Source organism: Gossypium raimondii, chromosome 6, assembly GCF_025698545.1.
Source record: "Gossypium raimondii isolate GPD5lz chromosome 6, ASM2569854v1, whole genome shotgun sequence".
In the NCBI taxonomy this organism is placed as follows: Eukaryota; Viridiplantae; Streptophyta; class Magnoliopsida; order Malvales; family Malvaceae; genus Gossypium; species Gossypium raimondii.
In genome coordinates, this window is record NC_068570.1 from 36,124,915 (window position 1) to 36,143,797 (window position 18,883).

General features: G+C 33.1%; 1 protein-coding gene across 2 annotated transcripts; it reads right to left on the reverse strand.

Moving 5' to 3' along the window:
• Nucleotides 1-5,552: 5,552 nt before the first annotated feature.
• LOC105773492 (small RNA 2'-O-methyltransferase) lies at nt 5,553-16,198 on the reverse strand. Of its 2 annotated transcripts, none has more exons than XM_052632536.1 (10): nt 16,148-16,198; nt 15,426-15,727; nt 13,916-14,005; nt 12,780-13,237; nt 12,424-12,666; nt 10,445-11,382; nt 9,891-10,039; nt 9,696-9,812; nt 9,352-9,489; nt 5,553-6,227 (listed from the first exon to the last, which is right to left on the reverse strand). In XM_052632536.1, the coding sequence occupies exons 2-10, from the start codon at nt 15,696-15,698 to the stop codon at nt 5,778-5,780; spliced, it is 2,856 nt and encodes a 951-aa protein (XP_052488496.1). In that variant the 5' UTR covers nt 15,699-15,727; nt 16,148-16,198; the 3' UTR covers nt 5,553-5,777. The 2 variants fall into 2 exon arrangements, with proteins under 2 accessions (XP_052488496.1, XP_012450903.1); XM_012595449.2 differs by lacking the exon at nt 16,148-16,198 and adding an exon at nt 15,941-16,141.
• Nucleotides 16,199-18,883: the final 2,685 nt, after the last annotated feature.

Consider the following 18,883-nt stretch of genomic DNA (forward strand, 5'->3'; position numbering starts at 1 on the left):
TTTGCTTGCTTGCAACACACTAGCTAATCTTTCAATTTTCCTTAATAATTGGTTAAACAAACCTAAACCAAAAATCAGTATAAATTCAATAAATTTACCATTAAACCAGCCCCCAAACACCCACTTATGAGTTTAAACCAATCGTTGCAATTATAACTATTTTATGAATCGAAACTAGTTAGATTCCTTACACTATATCGATGCGAACCGTACGTACAATCGTTCTTCGCCTTTACGGATAATTTTGGGCGTTTGGGTCAGCACCTAATTCAATAATGTACTAGAAAATTAGTAGCTAATTAATGATTAAATTCCTTCATCTAATCAATTCATAAACTTTACCCAACAACTATGTCGAAATAACAAACTAGTTACCCTTAATTGCTCTTATGCTTCACGATTTGTGGGTTTCGAATGGTCAATCGATCAGTAACATTTTTCCATAATTGAAATGGATTTAAAAGCTGATTAATAGGGTCAAATAACTCTATTAAAGGCTGGAAAAATATAAGAAAGAACCAAGAAACAAAAGAACCCCTTTTCTTCCCCGTAGGTGCACGCACCACCACCCACGGTGGCCAAAATTGGGGCTGAATTTTAAAACTCATTGAGTTTTCATTAAAATCTAGAAAAATACCTTTGAAATCATTTAAAATCCACCAAGTTCAAGATCTGTAAATTTTTCTTTTTTATTAAAAAAACTAATCAAGAAATTGAAAAAAACAAGACCTTACCCTAGCTAGTCGAGAGAAACGGCAATGACACTTTCTTGGCAATGTTCGGGATCGATCTTGCAGCTCTAGATTTTAGATTTAAGGCTGATTTTAATGAGGAAAAATGAAACCAATATGGTGGAGAATATGTTATCAAATATTGTGGAAAAAAGAAAAACAAAGAAAGAGATGGTAAAACTAGGTGTAGGCGACGACAACAATGGGAGAAAGAAACAAAATTTAAGAGAAAATAGGATAGGAAGAGGGTTAACGACTAGGGTTAACCAATATGGTGGAGAATATGTTATCACACATGGCTTTCTTTATGCCAACATTACCTATTTTGCAAGTTATAGAAAACATAAATTGTCCTTACACTTGTACCTAAATCATATATTTTCTCCTACATTTTCCCATTAGCTACCTTGAAGTTTCTTCTTGTCAGTGCATATTTCTTCTAATAATTTCGCATAGTGTGGAACTTGTTTTATCGTATCGAGTAAGGGATATTAATTTCTACCTTTTGAAATGTCTCAAGGATCTCTTTCCCTTCTCACTCCCTTTTACATTGAGCGAGCCTTCCAGGGAATGAGGGTGGTACCATGAATGGTTTCAGTCGTGTCAACTCCGTGAGAGCTACTGATTCAGGTTTCTGTTCTTCCCGTTCAATGTTGTGATCATAACTCGTGCCAGGTACTAACTCCAAAATCGTTCCATCTTTTATGGTCATAGCACTAGCATTTTGTCGTGGGTTCGGCTCGATTTAAGATGGAAATTTCCCTTGGGTCTTTAAACTACTATCCATAAGCACAAGCTTACTTATTTGTTAATCTATTTCTTGGAAGTGTGCTTCAGCCTTTTGTTGGAACTTTTCGGTGCTAACAACTAACCTATCTACTATGGTTTCAAAAAATGACTTTGGGGGTTGATACTGTTGAGGCGGAGGTGGCCTTGGTTGGTACAGTTGGTTGTAATGTTGATTTGATCCATAACTTAGATTTGGGTGATCTCTCCACCCTACATTGTAAGTATTTGAATGTGGATCATAAAGCCTTTGAGGTGGGCCTCGAAAGTTCCCAACGACATCTACTTGTGTTGTTGTGTCCTTGTGTAAAATCGAACACGAGCTTGTTGGATGATTAGACATGGCACAAATCCTGTACAACCAAGTTGGGTTCATTTTTCCTGCAATCAATTTTTTAACTACATTAGTCAGCTCGTCAATTTTTATCTACTAAGGATGGAGTACTGAGCTCATGAACCCTTCTCATGGGTTCTGTAGTTGGTCAATATTGTTGAGAATTCGCGGCCATGGTCGAAATTAATTCCTTTGCTCTTTGAGGAGTCATGTTAAAAAATGCCCCTCCATTAGCGGTATCAATCATCTTCATTTCTATAGAGAATAACCCCTAATAGAAATATTGAATAAGTGATTATTCAGTTAGGCCATGTTGTGGATAATTTGCAGACAACTGTACGCCAAACAATTAAACAAATATAAATAAAATAACAACATAATTATGATTGCAAAATAAAGTTAAGGAAATTAAATCAAATTGGTAAATCAATATGTGAATGCTTAGCCTCAACCTCGGTACACTCCGAAATCAAACCAATCCTTAAAAGTAGATTTTCTTTTCCAAACGATAAGCTGGTTATAGCAATTAAGGTTGCCCTGACTGCCAACTTTTCCTTGTGTAGTTGGTTTCGGTATGACCTGTAAACCAACCATTACTGATTATCTAACCACGTAACGCATGTCCACAATTTAAGATCTCAGCAACTTAGCGATCTAGAAAAGTCCAACTCGAATTAATGGCCTCAATCGCGTGGGTCATTTAAATTCGATCACTATCTCCCTTGACGGAATCCACCTAGCTTTTTCCAATTGAACACGCCAATTTGTTCGGGAGAATTCGAACTCGGCAGACGACCATCTCGTTTTCCCAACTGTACTCCAAACAATTCCAACCCAACCCGTGCTTTTTGAATTGAAATTGAATTAAATTTAAGGGATGATTGTGACTATCTCATATATCGGAGAAATAGCGAATATCGTGTTGAAAAGGTTTTTAGTTTTGGTTTACATCTCACGATTTTTTGTCAAATGACAATCGAGCTAAAGCTAAAAGGAAATTAGTTGAGCATGAAATTAATCATACTTAATTGGGATTTAAAAGTGGATTTGAATGGAATGGTGATAGGTGAAAAGGAGAAAGGGCTTACAAAGCTATGAAACCAAAAGTAAGAAAAAGAAATGAAATGGCAGAATGGTTTTCCTAAAGCTACAGACGAATGGAAAAATATGAGAGAAAACAAATTATATTTTATTCACTCTCAAGTGTTTCTCAAAGCCACCATACAAGGTATTTATATACATTTCATATGCTAATTCTAGCTTAATTCATCTAACAACCAACCATATAAAATCAGATTTTATATCAATTTTTTTTTAATCTAGCTTTTACAAAGTTAAATAAAAAAAATTGATCAGACATAAATTTCTCAAAATTTTCAATTTGGCCCCCTTTTATTGCTTGTGCTCCAATTTAGCCCGATTTGCTTACTAACTCGAATTTCAATACTCCAACTGCGTACCTGATAAAATTAAACAAAAATCACAGACTCAGTAGCAAAAATTAGCGAATTTGAATGTGTTAAACATAAATATTCAACTTGCCATGAGATTTAATGTTTCCATGGACTTTATTGATAGGTTACCCAAATCTTGGGGTAAATCTACTTTTTTAGTCGTGGTGCACCAATTTTCAAAGTATGCCCATTTTCTTCTAATTACACACCATTATGCAATCTTTCCAACAGTGTAAGTATTTTTTGAATACATTGTTTGTTTACATGGCTTACCTGAGACTCTTTTAATAAATATACAGTATTTACTAGAGCATTATTGAAGGAGCTTTTCCATTTGAATGGAACCAAACTTCAATTTTCCATTCTTACCACCCTGAGACAGATGGGTAGACAAAGGCAGTCTACCGTACAGTGAAAATGTATCTTCAATGTTTTGTGGGATATTTTTCAAAGGGATAGGTGGCATGGGTACCGTGGGCTGAATATTTTTATAATACTTTTTCCCACTCTGCACTACAAAAAACTTCCTTCCAAGTTATCTATGGCCGTGATCCATCTCATTTGTTGTCTTATGAGGCAGGTTCATCCAATATCGAGGCTATTGACACTGCATTGATGGACAGGGATAAGGCTTTGCACAAAATTAGAGACAAACTCTTTCGAACGTAATAATGCATATAGATTTAGGGCCAGTTCTTCATTGTTTAAAAAAGCACTTCTGACTCCAAAAGCACTTTTGAAAGAAAAGCAGTGAAGAACAAGCTGCTTTTGACTGAAATTTCTTGCTTTTCAGAAGTGCTTTTGAAGAGCTGAAAAAAAAAAGCTAAAAATTTTAGCTTTTCCTCTCCCAAAAGCACTTTTGGTGGTTAATTACTTTTTTACCTCTCCAGTAACATAGTATTTTTCTTTTTTTTCTTGGTGCTTAATTACAATTATGTTAAAATCATTAATTAAAAATAAAAAAATATTTTTTAAAATATTAATTACAAATATTTAATGGTTATATTTAAATATTTAAAATATAGTTTATATATTCTAATTAAATTTTATAAATAATTAATATTTATTAATTAAAATATTTACAATTTATATTTTATATATTAAAATATTAACAACAAGTTATAATAATTTTTTATATTATTACTAAAATATAATAATATTAACTAATTTAAATATTATTTAAATACATATTTGTTACTTGATAATAACATGTCTAAAATGGACATTTTATTTCTCAAAAGTACTTCTTGACAGCAATGCTAAATACTCAAATTTTAAACCAAACTTTTCAAAAGCACTTCTCAAAATCACTTTTCCACAACACTTTTCAAAAATACTTTTCAAAAGCAATGAAGAACTAACCCTTATTAGGGTCATAGATATATGACATTTTATGTAGATGACTTGGTTTCGCTTCAGTTGCATTCACATAGTCAACGTTCTTTTGGACCCTCGAGTTTTCATAAGTTGTCTCCCCATTCTATGATCCTTTTTTAATTATTTATAAGATTAGTCTTATGGCATATGAATTACAATTATCTTCAGACAATAAAATTCATAATATTTTTCATGTTTCTTTATTGAATGCTTTTAAATGTGATAACCCTCCAACATCATATAGACTTCCACCGATAAAATATGGTTGTATTGTTCATACTCCTGCTTCTATTATCCAAACGCATCTTAATCGTAGTCGACAAGAGCTCTTGGATTGGTTTGCCTAGTTCTGATGCCTGCACATATGGGAGGAAAAAGGCGTTAGTTTAATCCTTAAAAGTGAAATTATTTGCTTCTTATTTTATGTTACTTTTACTTTATATTCAATTTATTTTATGCTATTTTTAATTAAATTGTTTTATACCCTTCTAAAAGCATATTTTTATTTACATGTAACTAGTCCTATTTAAGTACTTACTGGAGAATAAAAACATAAGTAAAAATTTCTATTTTTCTAGAGATCTAGATCTCTCTCAACGAGTCATAAGGGTGCTTGAGAACAGTGATAAAGGAAAGACAATCACTTACAACATTCCTGTAAATCACCCAATTACTTTATCCTAATCCCATGTTCTCAACACACCCTTCCCAAATTCATTTCTCCCGATTTCTCTCCCTCCAGAAAATAAAAACATTTATGGTGCTTGAGAACTGCAATAACCTTGCACTACTTTTAAATTAACTCCAAAGCAAGCTTCCTCTGCTTGTCCCATTTCTCACCAACGCTTTCGTCCCATTAAAATTTAAATATAAGGAAAACGAGCCAGGGCATATTCACTTCATTTATAAAAGAAAAAGGATAAATCACATTCAATAGCAGAAACATCTTATAGCGGAATGTGAAAAAATAAATTCAAAAGCTTTGCAGACTTTCTGCTCATGTACAATATGTATATATTTGACGACTACTTTACCATGGTCAAAATTTGTAGTTCTAACCCTCTACTGCTAAACTAAATTCAAAATATTTATCTATTAATTTGTCAGAGGGGGCCTACTTCTATTCCACTCCCATATAACTTTGTATTGGCATACCGAATTTTCATCCTTCAGACTGTCGTCATCCTCGGGTAGAAACACCCTTCTAAAGACGGCAATCTGTGAAGCAAATCCCGGTTCCAGATCAACAGCACCACCAACCCCACTGAATTCAACCCTATACTTGTGTCTAACAGCTAATTCAGATGCCCAGTGTTGAAACTGCTCTCTTGTCCACTCAAACTTGTGGTCATGGTTGCGAAATTTACATGATTGTGACTGAATCTTCTCCTCCGGATCATCTTCATGGCTTGTTAGATTGGATTTCTGGAGTACAACATTGTACTCATAGTTGGGAGTTGAAACAATAAGAATCCTTGGACGAAAAGAACTGAGCACAATATCACCAAACAGACTGGCCTGCTCCTCCTCCATATGTTCAATCACCTATTTATTTTAAAAATGTAAGCTGCAATCAAGAACAATAGAAAGCAAACTGCATTCTTTTTATTGTTAACATCAACATGATATGATTAGCTTTCAACACTAAAGTAGAAAATATACCCCGGATGCTGTTCAGACTCCTTTTTCAATCAACCCAATAGAAAACCTTGGATAAGTTACAAATTTTCATTTTTCATAAAATCTATTATTCTTTTAAACCCAAGAAGTTGGAACTAGTGGCCATTCCGTTTGTATTCAAGGATCACATAAGCAGTGGTGCTGCACCAATCTTATACACCAAACATTAGGACCTAAAGGATTTTGTCCCAGTAGTTACACCCATGACTTATGATTAATTACAGGGGCCAAAGAGCTTCAATATATAAGCAAATGTGCATGTAAACATGCATATATCTCTTCATATATAAAATAATAGAAATATATCACAAGTAAGTATACATAAATATATATATAGGTTATGAAATTTTCTGAATAGTCCTATCAAGAAAAACCTACGGTCAAATTTTCAAAAGTTAGGCACAACCAATAATGTGGCACAAGAAGAAGAATTATTTAAGGTTTCCTATAAATATCGTCATCCTGAATTTCAAATATTTCTATTACTTGATGGAACCACTTTTAAGAAATCAGCAATCAAATTTACACTCTGTGCTTTTCCATAGTCTATTACTTGGTTTTTCGGCAACAATGAAAGAGAATACTTTCTACAGTCAGTTCCTTCCTTGGTCTTCTGTCAACAATGTAAGGGAATACGTAGGCTATGGCACAATGATTTCTTTTCATTCCTTTCCTTCGGCCAATTTAAGTATCATGTCCAATTGGTATTCATCTTCCCAACAAGTATCCACATTTATGGTGTTCAATATCTATTTCAAACATTTTTAAAGCTCTTCACCATTTAATATGTTGTTCTACTGGTGTTGCCAAGTCTTGTGCACTCTAGGCACTAAGCCATTATATTGCTTGAGGCATAAGGCATAAAGAAGTGTTTCCCTAAGTAAGACACTGTATATGTATGTATTCTAATATATGTCTATGTAGATATAATATAAGATTACAAGAAATAATTTTGATAGCAACTCAAAGCAACAGTCCAATTTATCCTAAAATATGCAAAAAAAAAAATTCTTTTGTTGGATAATATGCATGATTTGTTCATGGTCCCCCAGGTTGTTGGATACTCAAATATAGAGTTTGGAATCCCCCTTTTTTAGTATTTAAGGTAGAATTAACGAAAGAAGATACTAAAAAGATAGTCAATCAGACTGATTTTTGCAACTAACGCCTGACATAAAAGCAAGCCTAAATGCACCAAGCGTGCACCCAATCAAATGTACCCTATCCGAAACAGAATGAGACACTTTGGTTGTCCACCAAGGCACAACACCTAGGTATATATATTAACAACACTAGAGTCTACATAACCTAACATATTCAAAATTTAAGAGCAATTCATAAAACTAAGAAAATATATTATGAACTCCAGAATTTCTTGTTATAGGTAAGACGTATGTTTTAGACAATCTTGTTCGTACAGAACAAATATGTGAAATGGGTAATGCAGTGACACCACTGACAATATTAGCTTTTACATGGAAAATAAACCTATCAAATCTGACAAGAAGTAAAATACGTCTAACCAATCCAAATCCAAATTTGATCCAACTTGATTTAACCCAAAAAAAATCAACGTCTGAAATCAATAGAACTCATATCACCCAAAAAATTAACTCAAAATTGCACAAACTTAAAATAAGAATAATTAGATTTTTAGAGAACATTAATTTCACAAAATAAGAAATATAACATAAATTATTAATCAATTTTGATTTTATGATTAAATAAAATAATAAATATAAAAATATTGTTACTCTAATTTTATAACTCTAAATTATCTTTTAAAGTGCTTTTTCTTTACTACAATTTTGTATAATCTGAATAATTTTATTTTAATTATGAAAAATAGAATAATAAAAATTACTTCTACTATTATAAAAGGATTTAGTTTTTATGTTTATTATAAATATCTTTTTTCTCTCTTATTTTCAATTTGCAAACTAATTAAATAGAACAATAATAATCATTCTAAAACAAAAATAATTGAAAACAGTTCGATAAACTAATTCTGATGCTTTTAGACATTCTATTTTAAACTTCATAAGAAAATGCTACTTTCTAAAATAGCTAAAAACAACAATCTAAAATCAAGTGAAAGATAGATTATAAACACAGTCACACCTACTAACACGTAACCAAAATGTTCTAAGATTTCAAATTACAAATCCACATAAAATTTGAATATTGTTTTTGACTTGTTAGGTAATAATTCATTCTCAAAATATCACCACAGAATTTCCTATCATAAACATTCATGGATCCATATGGCCTATTGGCATTTAATATATTACATATACGGCTCATGGTTGATTGCAATCTGCTAGATTGGATTGACTTCAGAAAAAAGTTGACTTTGAGAATTTGAAATTGAAATCTTTTAGTATAGAATCTGAAATTGAGATGACTGTGCAATTTGATTAAAAGTGAAGTAGTGAACCAATGATTACATATAATGGAACGTCAAATAAAAACACTTCAGTTTAGTAAAAAAGTAAAATCACATTCTTTTTCATCTATAAAATTAACTTCAATTGAAAGCACACAAATATTCTATTTATTTTTAATATTTTATTTTTTACCTTCCAATAAAATTATAATAAAATATTACTCGATCAAAAATTCTATTTAAAATTGAGTCTAATTTGGGCTTAAAAAATAAATAGTTTGAACTCAAATGGGTGAACCCATATTCAAAATGACCTGAATCAGAAATAACTCATACCTAACCCTCGAACTAACCCGATCCAAAATCCAAACCCCCCAGACTTGTCCAGTGACAGGTCTAATGGAAAGTATATTCCAAACACTAGGCTAGGAAGAAGAATTGAACATATGTTGGTGAGCTTAAGCTTTTTACAAAGATATAACACATAACAAATGGTTAGTGCAACCACAGTTTCTTAAAAACACAATCAGCAATTAGCAGTATAGCATTAATTACCAGTGTTTTTGCATGCAAAGGTTCACTAAAAGGGTTAGTTCTTAATACCTCTAAGCATGTGGCAAGATCGAATCCACACAACCGAGAATCAAAATCTGTGATAGACCCATCAAAAAGAATGGCAGATTTTATACTCCTACATGGTGCATCAAAATCTGACTTCATGACTAGTTTTGAATGAAGAACCTGTGTAATAAAGATATCAAAGATGCTTAGCCACATTTTAACTTGCGAGAGAATAATATAGAACACTGATGATTTAAAATCCTTATCCGCACATTTATGATATGCAACAATGGAATAATTTATTTTATTCATATCTTTCAGATAATGCTGAAAGAGACCTCAAATTCATTTGGCCATACATAAAACCAAAATACACTGGAACACACCTTTGCTGCACGACTGAGGCTCTTTTGTGAAATATCAACTCCGGCAATTGTTTCCAAAGAAGTTGGATACTCCAATAAAGACTCCAGTAAACTACCAGAGCCACATCCAAAATCAACCTGCAACAGAACATAGCATGATGTCAAGCTGAACTTGTTATTATCAACGCTACAAAAACGAGGAAACAAGTTAAATACCAAAGAAGTAGCACAAAATTCTTTAATGTGTTGCACTGCATATTCGACACGTTGCTTGGAAAGTGGTGGGTTGAAAAGTGCCTGCTCCATTCTGTCTTCCGGGGGTTCTGTCACCTGTAACAAGATGATCGAGTACTCCAAGCAGCAAGCTTATGCAAAGAAAACCATGTATAGCCATTTAGATCTCTCAACCATTTTAAAGCAAAATGCTATTAAAAGAATTATAAAAGCTCCATTTATTGCTAATAATATTAGTTGCTGCGTTAAAGCTTCAAGTGATTATAGATTACAAATATAGTTGCTATTGTACATACAACTGAAATTAATGAAGCGCATATTAACTGACATTAGCATTACCACGTGAAGTGTCTCATGCACAAAATATATTTTGTTTCCCTGCTCACGTAAAACAATTTTTAATCTAAGTGATACGTTTTTTCAACACACAACATGGATTTAGACACTGCCAAAGCATTGCAGGCAATCCACATCCCTAATCAACACAAGGAAATTTATCAACTATTATTTAGCATTTAAATAATGTATTTACTCACGTGAAGTTAAGAATGCAAGAGCATTTGCCAAATCCTTAGCTGCAGCCAAAACCAAATCTTCAGGAGGCAACTCTGTATAGAAACAAGCAGACTGGCCGACAGACATCTGGGAGACAACAGCTTCAAGACAGGGAATTACTGCTCCAGTCCCCATCTCAAACTCAAACTCCTCGATACTTTCAAGAAGCTCCTTCTGAAGTTCACCTTTTGTCACTAAAGATACAGAATAACATACGCACAAAAGGGATCCATTAGATGGACACAGACCAGAATCTGTACCTTCTATATTTATATAACTCGCATCATTTTCCACCACACCATTCAATTCAGGTTCTTTCCCTCCCAAAGTTTCATTATGCTGACAGTTACAAACAGATAGGCATTTTACAACTTCCTTGAAAAAGATTTGTCGATAAAACTTAATATCAAAGACATTGGCTAATTGTTTTTCTTTCTCCAAAGACATATATGTGTCCTTTAAATATGCATTCAACCATGATAAAACTTTTAAGGAAGCACTCTGGACAGCATCATTTTGCTTCTTATACAAAACATTGGGTGCACACTCCAAAATCAAATCTTGACACTTTGAGTATATTTTTACTTCACAAGTAAAACTGCTTCCCAATACCGCCAATTTTGGGTCAACATCAACAGATTCATTTTCATTGGCATACTCCCTCTCTTGCTCAGCTGATTCTGAAACCTCAGGTTTATTGTTTGATCTTGACAACTCCGATGATGCTTTTAAAGGAATACTTGAGACACAAAAGACAGGTTCTAATAGCCGGTACTGGCGACAGAATGAACTGAGAATTTCTCTCGGGAAGGAACCCTTCCAGTTTGTCTTTGTAGTAAACGTCAGGGGCAACTCAGCTGCAAGTATTGCCTCTCTGGACAACTTGTAAACTCCACTTGGTATTTTACTTATAAGCATCCTGCCAAAAAAATTATACGGCGAATAGTGACGAACTCAACAGAAGCATCATACAAGAAATACCACTAAAGGCAGATAACTGATTGAATAAGCAGCCAAATTGCAGGTGGTTTGGCCTGATTATCAAGGGCTTGGCTCGCACATCTAGAGAGAACCCCCCTCAGTCCCACTTCTTCCAATAACTTGACAGTTCATCACCGGTCAGCGAAGCATTCATTGTACTTTACTAAGCAACTGAGTTAATGAAAAGCTTTCCAGGGCAATTGATACCTAACTCCTTGGTTTTCAATGAAATTAAAATACTTGGAATTTTTTGCCACAACACGAGCAAAATAAAGTGGTTTGAGGAAATGTATACTGAAATTCCATTTATATATCTAGGTATTAATGATTTTGGAATTTTTTTAACGGAGTTTATTAATAGCGCTAGCGGCTGGTGCTGTCTATAAATTCCGAAGTTAATCTCTAGGCTTTAATTAGTTTTTTATTTCATATTTCCTTGTTTGGGTAGTTTCTATGTTTAAATAAAGAGATTAGGAAGGTCGTTCCTAAAATTTCTCTAGATCTATTTTTCCCTTGATTTAAGGGATTAGTTTGCTGCTAAAATTGAGGTCATACCTGTTGTCATATTTCTCCTATATATTCAAGCAGTCTTGTTTTATTAAAATGCAGAGCTTTGCTATTTGAAATTCTTCACTACCTTTCTTAGGTCAGTGCATTGAGGTAGTATTGTGCTTACAGTTGCATAAGCTAGAAAGATGACATGGGAAGACCTAAACGTAGCTGTAACTATCAAAATTTCCTATGGTTTGATCTTGAATTCTATCCGGAAAGCACTCCAAAAAAGATAAGAATGAGCTTGATTGCCCTTAAAATTCAAACATATCAAGGTAAGACATACTAACAGTCTTCTCAGCTGAGGTCATTAGCAGCCAGGGGTTTCAGAAGCCCTGTGTGCTAATTTGAACCCCCAACATAGAAAAAAGCCTTTAACAGATGAAATAGTTTCAAAAGGAAGTGTGTATGCAAATGAAGAAGAAACCTGTAATAAGATTGCAAGGTGACATCTTCATGGAAAATATCTTGGCCTTTCCAAGTGTAACCAATGGATGCCAAAATTGAATCCCCATATATATCTTGACCACAAAGAGAGCTGGCCTTTGCATTCAAAGGTCCTCCAAACGGAACAACTTTAGCATTTAAAAGATCAGATGACATATCTAGAGGATATGACTTGGGAGCAGCAAAGTAAAATCTTGTTTCAGATGAAGCTTTACCAATAGTCCTGTTGAGAAATAAAGACAGTTCCTTACAGAGGACAGATAATCTTAAGGACCATACTTCACACATAGAATTGCCATTTCAGGCATCATCAGTCATATAACAGTTTCAACATACCTCGAGATCAAAACCATGTTGGCATCTGATAATCCGAGTATTTGTCCAATAACATCAAGGTAATAACCTGTTGATGATATATTAAGAATCACCGGTTCAACAGCCTTTTCAGGTGAACATGGTATGTATATGGCCGTAGTTGTAATGCTTTCAGCAACATCAGACTGTTGAGATATTGATGATTCTATGACATTAGGTGGATAAGGATCTTTCCTCCAAATCGAAAGCTGTCCCTCAGCACTAACAACCAACTCAGGTAATCCTGCAGCAGCTCTCATAATATATGATAAGACCAAGAGAGGATGAGACTCCACAGTAGGATTAATTATTTTGCACAGATTATTAAGTTTTCCGTCACATATAGCAATAACAGAAGCAGGAACTGAAGCATTAAGATCACCAACTCTGCGTAAAGCTGCTTTGAAGTGACTGCTCAAAGGATGAAGAGCTGAAAGGAACTTATTCAATGATGAAAAAAAAATAAAGATAGAAAAGATCAGAATGAAAATTTTATTTAATTTAAAGAAATAAAACTATTCCCTGACAATATTAAAAAAAAATAGATAAAATTAACATAAATGCATGATAAAGAGATGAAAACTTCATAAATGAGTAAATAAAGCAGAGTCAAGAAAAGCTGGCCATTGCAACTACATATTTTGTGCTTGGAGAGAGGACCAGCAGAAAAGGAGGCGAAGAGAAAAACAACTCTATTGAACTCACTTATTAAAGATGAGTCGGGAAGCAAATGCATTCGCTAAAAATAAATAAATAAATAAATTTCACACTAGCTCATTAAAATTGGGATAAAGTCGGGAAAAGTTATCTTACCCAAGCTCCCTGCAAGCAGAAGTATGATAAATACTATATACTGTTATCTACAGTCCTTTCTCCTATTCTAGTAGAAAGTTGTACAGTTCAATGCAAACTGATTATTTCTTGATGTACAGTGAAACAAGTACAAAAGTCCAGATAATTCCATGTTTACATGTGTCATGGTTATTGGTTGTGTATAGTTTGAGAAAGAAAAAATAGAAATAGCATATACATGCATACAGACACACAACCCCCTACTAATGCACTTGGAAATGCACAAACCCACTCCAACACACCAAACAAAAAAATAGTCCACTAACCTCATTCGAGAATATATATTTAACACGAGCTATCAACTCTCTCCATGCTTCCTCTGCTGTGGGATTATCAGAAGAAAGATTGATGCCAAGCTGAAATTTTAAAAAAGAAAAAAAAAAGAAATATAAGAAGATGAAAATAAGAAGTTACACTTCAAATTGAAGATTGCTTGGATAATATGAGAAATTAACTAATAATTTGCTCTTAAGAGTGAAAACAAGCTTAAAAAATTATTCTTTACTATACACAAATAATAGAACTGCTAAAGCTTGAAATAAAATATGATCATGTCAAATTCATAAGTTTAGTTTAAGTTTTATGCAAACAAAAACGATCACGATTCAGTTCACACTATTCATTTCTGGAAAGACAAATAAAACATGTTACATCCACATAGACTTATATATCCCAAAGTTATTATAAACTCAAAGATACAGTTCAATGAACAAGGGTCTCAGTACAACAATCTGTAAAATTCCCTGACATTGTACCTTGATGGTAGCCCCGAGAAAATAGCTTAACAATTAACAATTTATATGATCGTGCAGAAGTGTACAGGAATATGCATGAGTTAAATGCCAGCTCCAAATGCTATGGCAGTTGATACCAGATTACTAAGAAATTGAGGTAATCAGTTTCTATGTTCCTTGCATAAAATTTGGTTACAAGCTTCCGAAGAGCAAAGTCAAACTTGAGTAATAACAAATACCTGTATCACTGGGAAAAAGCTTTGAGATATTTATTTGAAAATGAAGCGTATCTAGATGAGGAGGAAGAAGAAATTTGACATATTATCATCAAAGAAAGCAGATAATAAATTAAAGCTTAATAGGATGACAACAGGATAGCAACCTCTAACTAACAAAGACTCAGAAAGGGAATCAGACCTGAAGGGACATATTCAGTATTAAAAGAGAATATTGCATCCCCTAACAATCATTTACATGGTTATAAACTGACAATGGCATTAACCTAATTAATTTTAAATATCTGTGCAACATAAAATTTAGACAGAATTAACAAGTAGATGGTCTAACATAAAAGGTGCACCAACTGCCATTGTCTTTTGAGTTACATCTGGAAGAATTTGTAAACATAAGAAAATTCTGAAATGATAAGGATCCTGCCTTATGTTTGAATACCTAACTGTTCACTTTTAAACTTCAAGTGCTGAAATAAAAAATTGACGATAGTTCAAGTAAAAAAAACTATATATATATATATAATTTCTGAATTTAAATCAATTTATCCTCAAAAACTTTTCATCAAGAAAAGCTTACTTCAAAATAATGGCTTCCAAGATACAACCTTGTAACCCCAGCAACAAACCAAGGAACACCTATTCAATAGTTGCAAATGGCATAATGAACGCTCTTTATTTTTTATCGAATTTCACTATATATTCCACAAAATATCACCAAAACTCACAATAAAGCAATAGATGCAGCTACTGGCACGTCTATCAACCTAGAATTATAAGGAAATCAGTATGGTGAGCAATGTGATTAAAACCTTTTCCAATGCAATCTGAGCAGCAGACTGCTCAGCATCTTTCTTCTTCTTAAAGGACCCAGACACAACAGTAAAATCTGGAAGCTCCAAGCTACAGCGATAAAGGCAGGGCCCCTTCTGAAGGATAGCCAATCCTGGGCATCCATTTTGAGTAGGTTCCTCTACTTCCTCTACCGTATAAGAAGCTTTGCTTCCAAACTTCTGGTGTATAATAGCTTTAGGCGTAAGCGTGGGCTTTCTTATTGCCTGTACCAATGATCCTCCAGTTTCCATGTGACCTCCAGATGTTTGAATAAATTAATCTGGAAAAAAAATTAAAAAGTTCAGAAAATGCTAATTTATAACGTATGCAAAGAAAATGGGAAGAACAACAACTCAATAAGAGTTGCATTTCATCAATAGCACAAACAAAACCCTAAACCCTAAAACGAAAAACAAAGAAGAAAAAACTAAACACATTCTAAAATCAATTGAAAAAATCATAGAAAATGAAAACATAGAAAAGAAAGAAAGACCTGTTAATTTCTTAAAATGTGGAATATTGAAATCTATCGTCTTAAGGATATGAAGTTAATTCCTACTCCAGAATCAATGTTGTGAGAATAATGAACACGATATGAGAAGAAGAGATAAAATAAACAGAGAAGTGACGGGCATGGCCATGCAAAGAAGAGAGAAGATGGGGAGTCCTTAAAAGGAAGAAGACGGAGAAGGGAAATTACTTTGAAACAAAGTAGTAGACCCATTTATCTTTCTGTTTTTTTATTTTTTTTTAGTACTTTAATCTATATAATAATAACTTGTTGGAGAAGACTGGTTCTAAATTCATATACAATTCCTACATTTTGAAATTTAGTTTTCTATTTTTTTATTTTGGGTTCGAATTTGATAAATTTTTTTGAATAATTTTTTTAATAGATAATAAAATGATAATACTATATCAAATTAAAGTAAATAAAAAATATTTAAAAGCTTTGTATAGTCTAAGAGTGTCAATTAACTCCCTAGGCACATTTTCACATATCCTGCTTCCCAGCAGAAGACATTTTGCCTATAAAATCAGTAACTTGACTACACTCCCTAAACACATGTTTTATCAGCCATTGATTTTTACTTTATAGCATTTGCTGAACTTGTCAAAGCAAAGTCGAATTAGGACATAGAGTAACTTTTTTGAATAGTTTTAACCACCTCTAAGCAATCTCTCTAAATTAAATCTCTATCATGCCCTTTTTTGTAACAAAAGTAAACATAAAAAATTGAACAATCAGCTAAATTATGGTTAAACCCAACAATCCACTCCCCAGACTAATCTCACACCAAATTGCCAGCAGAGGCTAGCCTTGTACTCATATTCCTCGCCCCATCAGTATGTAGATAAACAAAGTTACCTAACAATGATAGAATACTTTAGATCTATAATTTACTTAATATAAATTTTCAACAAAAAATATTGAATAAGATAAAGTATTAAAATATTAATGATTTTATTTTATTAAAAATTAAATAAATTACTTTTTAAAATTGAAATAGTCAAATTATAATATTTATATTTTATCTAAAATTATTCAAAATAATATAAAATATTAGATTAATAAGATTAAAATTGGAAAATAAATAATTTTTAAAATAAATATTTATTTTTATCAAACAATAAAATTATATTCTGTAATTATATTTACTAATTTACCAAATAATTTTTATTATAAATTTATCACTTATAAAATTTAATATTAAAAATTCAACACTTAAATTTTCAATTTATTGAACATACCTTCTTTTTACGAGATATGAACTTATTTGAAAATTTTAAATTCAATTCTGAATTAAATTTTAAAATTCATTTTATGGATTAAATTGTAATAACATTTTTCCATGTAATATACTAGTGTGGTGTGTCTTGTATTATTATTATTATTGTCGTCGTCGTCGTCGTCGTTATGCATTAGGCTGTAGAGATATATATTAGGAAAATAATAGAAACTCTAATTTAGAATTCAAGTTTGGTTAATTTTTATTTTCACCAATCAAACTCATAATTACCAAAACTCTTAATATGTTTAAACTCATTTTATTTTCTTCACCTTTTCTTGTCCCAACATCCCGTCGTCCCACCGGCTCCATCATCCTTAGCCCATTACTCTTATTATGCCAATTACCAGTTGTTGCCTTGCATCGCCACTTTCGTCCCAGCCTTTTCATGTCCCTGTTTTTCTCCTGGCCTCACCTACGTTCAACGTCGCTTTAGCACCGAACCATGACACCTTCCATCGTCGGGCTTCCAGCCGTGTTTTGCTGCACCAGGCCGCTTGTCGCTAACCCAGCTCCCTAGCCTTCGCATAGTGTAATCGCCCTTTAGTTGCCCGACTTCTCTTTTCTTCACCATATACCGAGCTGTTGTTTTCACCGGCCATAACAACTCCATGCAGCCTTCTAAGCTAGTGGCAGACTGGAGTTTAATGAAAGGTTCGAATCTTTAAACCATGGTAAATAATCTTTGGACGTGTTTTTCTGTGGAAAAAGTTGTGAGATGGGGTTTTGGTTTTAAGATGTTTTTGTTTAACCTAAAGACAACAAATGAAAACCCAAAGAAGTGATCAGACTTGCCAAAATCATGTGAAAGAGTTATCGTTTGCTTTCTTTTGGGATAATTACATGTCAAGCTCTTTATGGTTTTGGATGTTTATAATTGGGTCCTCTAAGTTAACTTTTCAATATTGATAATTTTCTCCTTAAATCACTCATGATTTATATTTTGTAAGAAAATATAATATCGTATGTAGTATTAATATGTCAGTAACAATAATAATGCAATACAATGCAATAGTAGTAACACAACAAAATACCTGTAATTTTATAGAGTTGAAAATTAGAAGAAGAATTTTGTTGAGGCCTATATGAACAGTTTCCTTAAGACAAATTCGACAACTCCTCAGTACTTTGAGTAACGCTGGACGTCTGTCTCCTAGGATACCACAACAAATGATCACAGTAGTAGCACAACAACAGTGATCAATCGAACACAATCTTGCCTTTCTCTATCACCGGGAGGAATGAATTTAAAAGGAATTTTTTATATTGATGGTTTTTGAAGGTGTGTTTTGGAAGTCTCCTAACTTGGCTTTATATAGAGAAGAGGAAATGAATGAAGAGATTTAGACCGATTCATGAAGAGTTTTGTTGAAAAGTTAATAGATATAAGTGAACAGACACAATCACTACACCAAACAAGCTTTTAGCGGCGTCTTTAGCAGCGTTTTCTACTAAAACGCCGCTAAAGATCGATCATTAGTGGCGTTTTATGGAAAACGCCGCTGAGGATAAGAATTAGCGGCGTTTTATAGAAAGCGCTTCAAAAAACCTAATCCGAACGACGTCGATTGCCGAGCTTTTGGGGATTTAGCGGCGTTTCTAATAAAGCGCCGTTAATGCTCAGGGATTTAGCGGCGTTTTTGAGC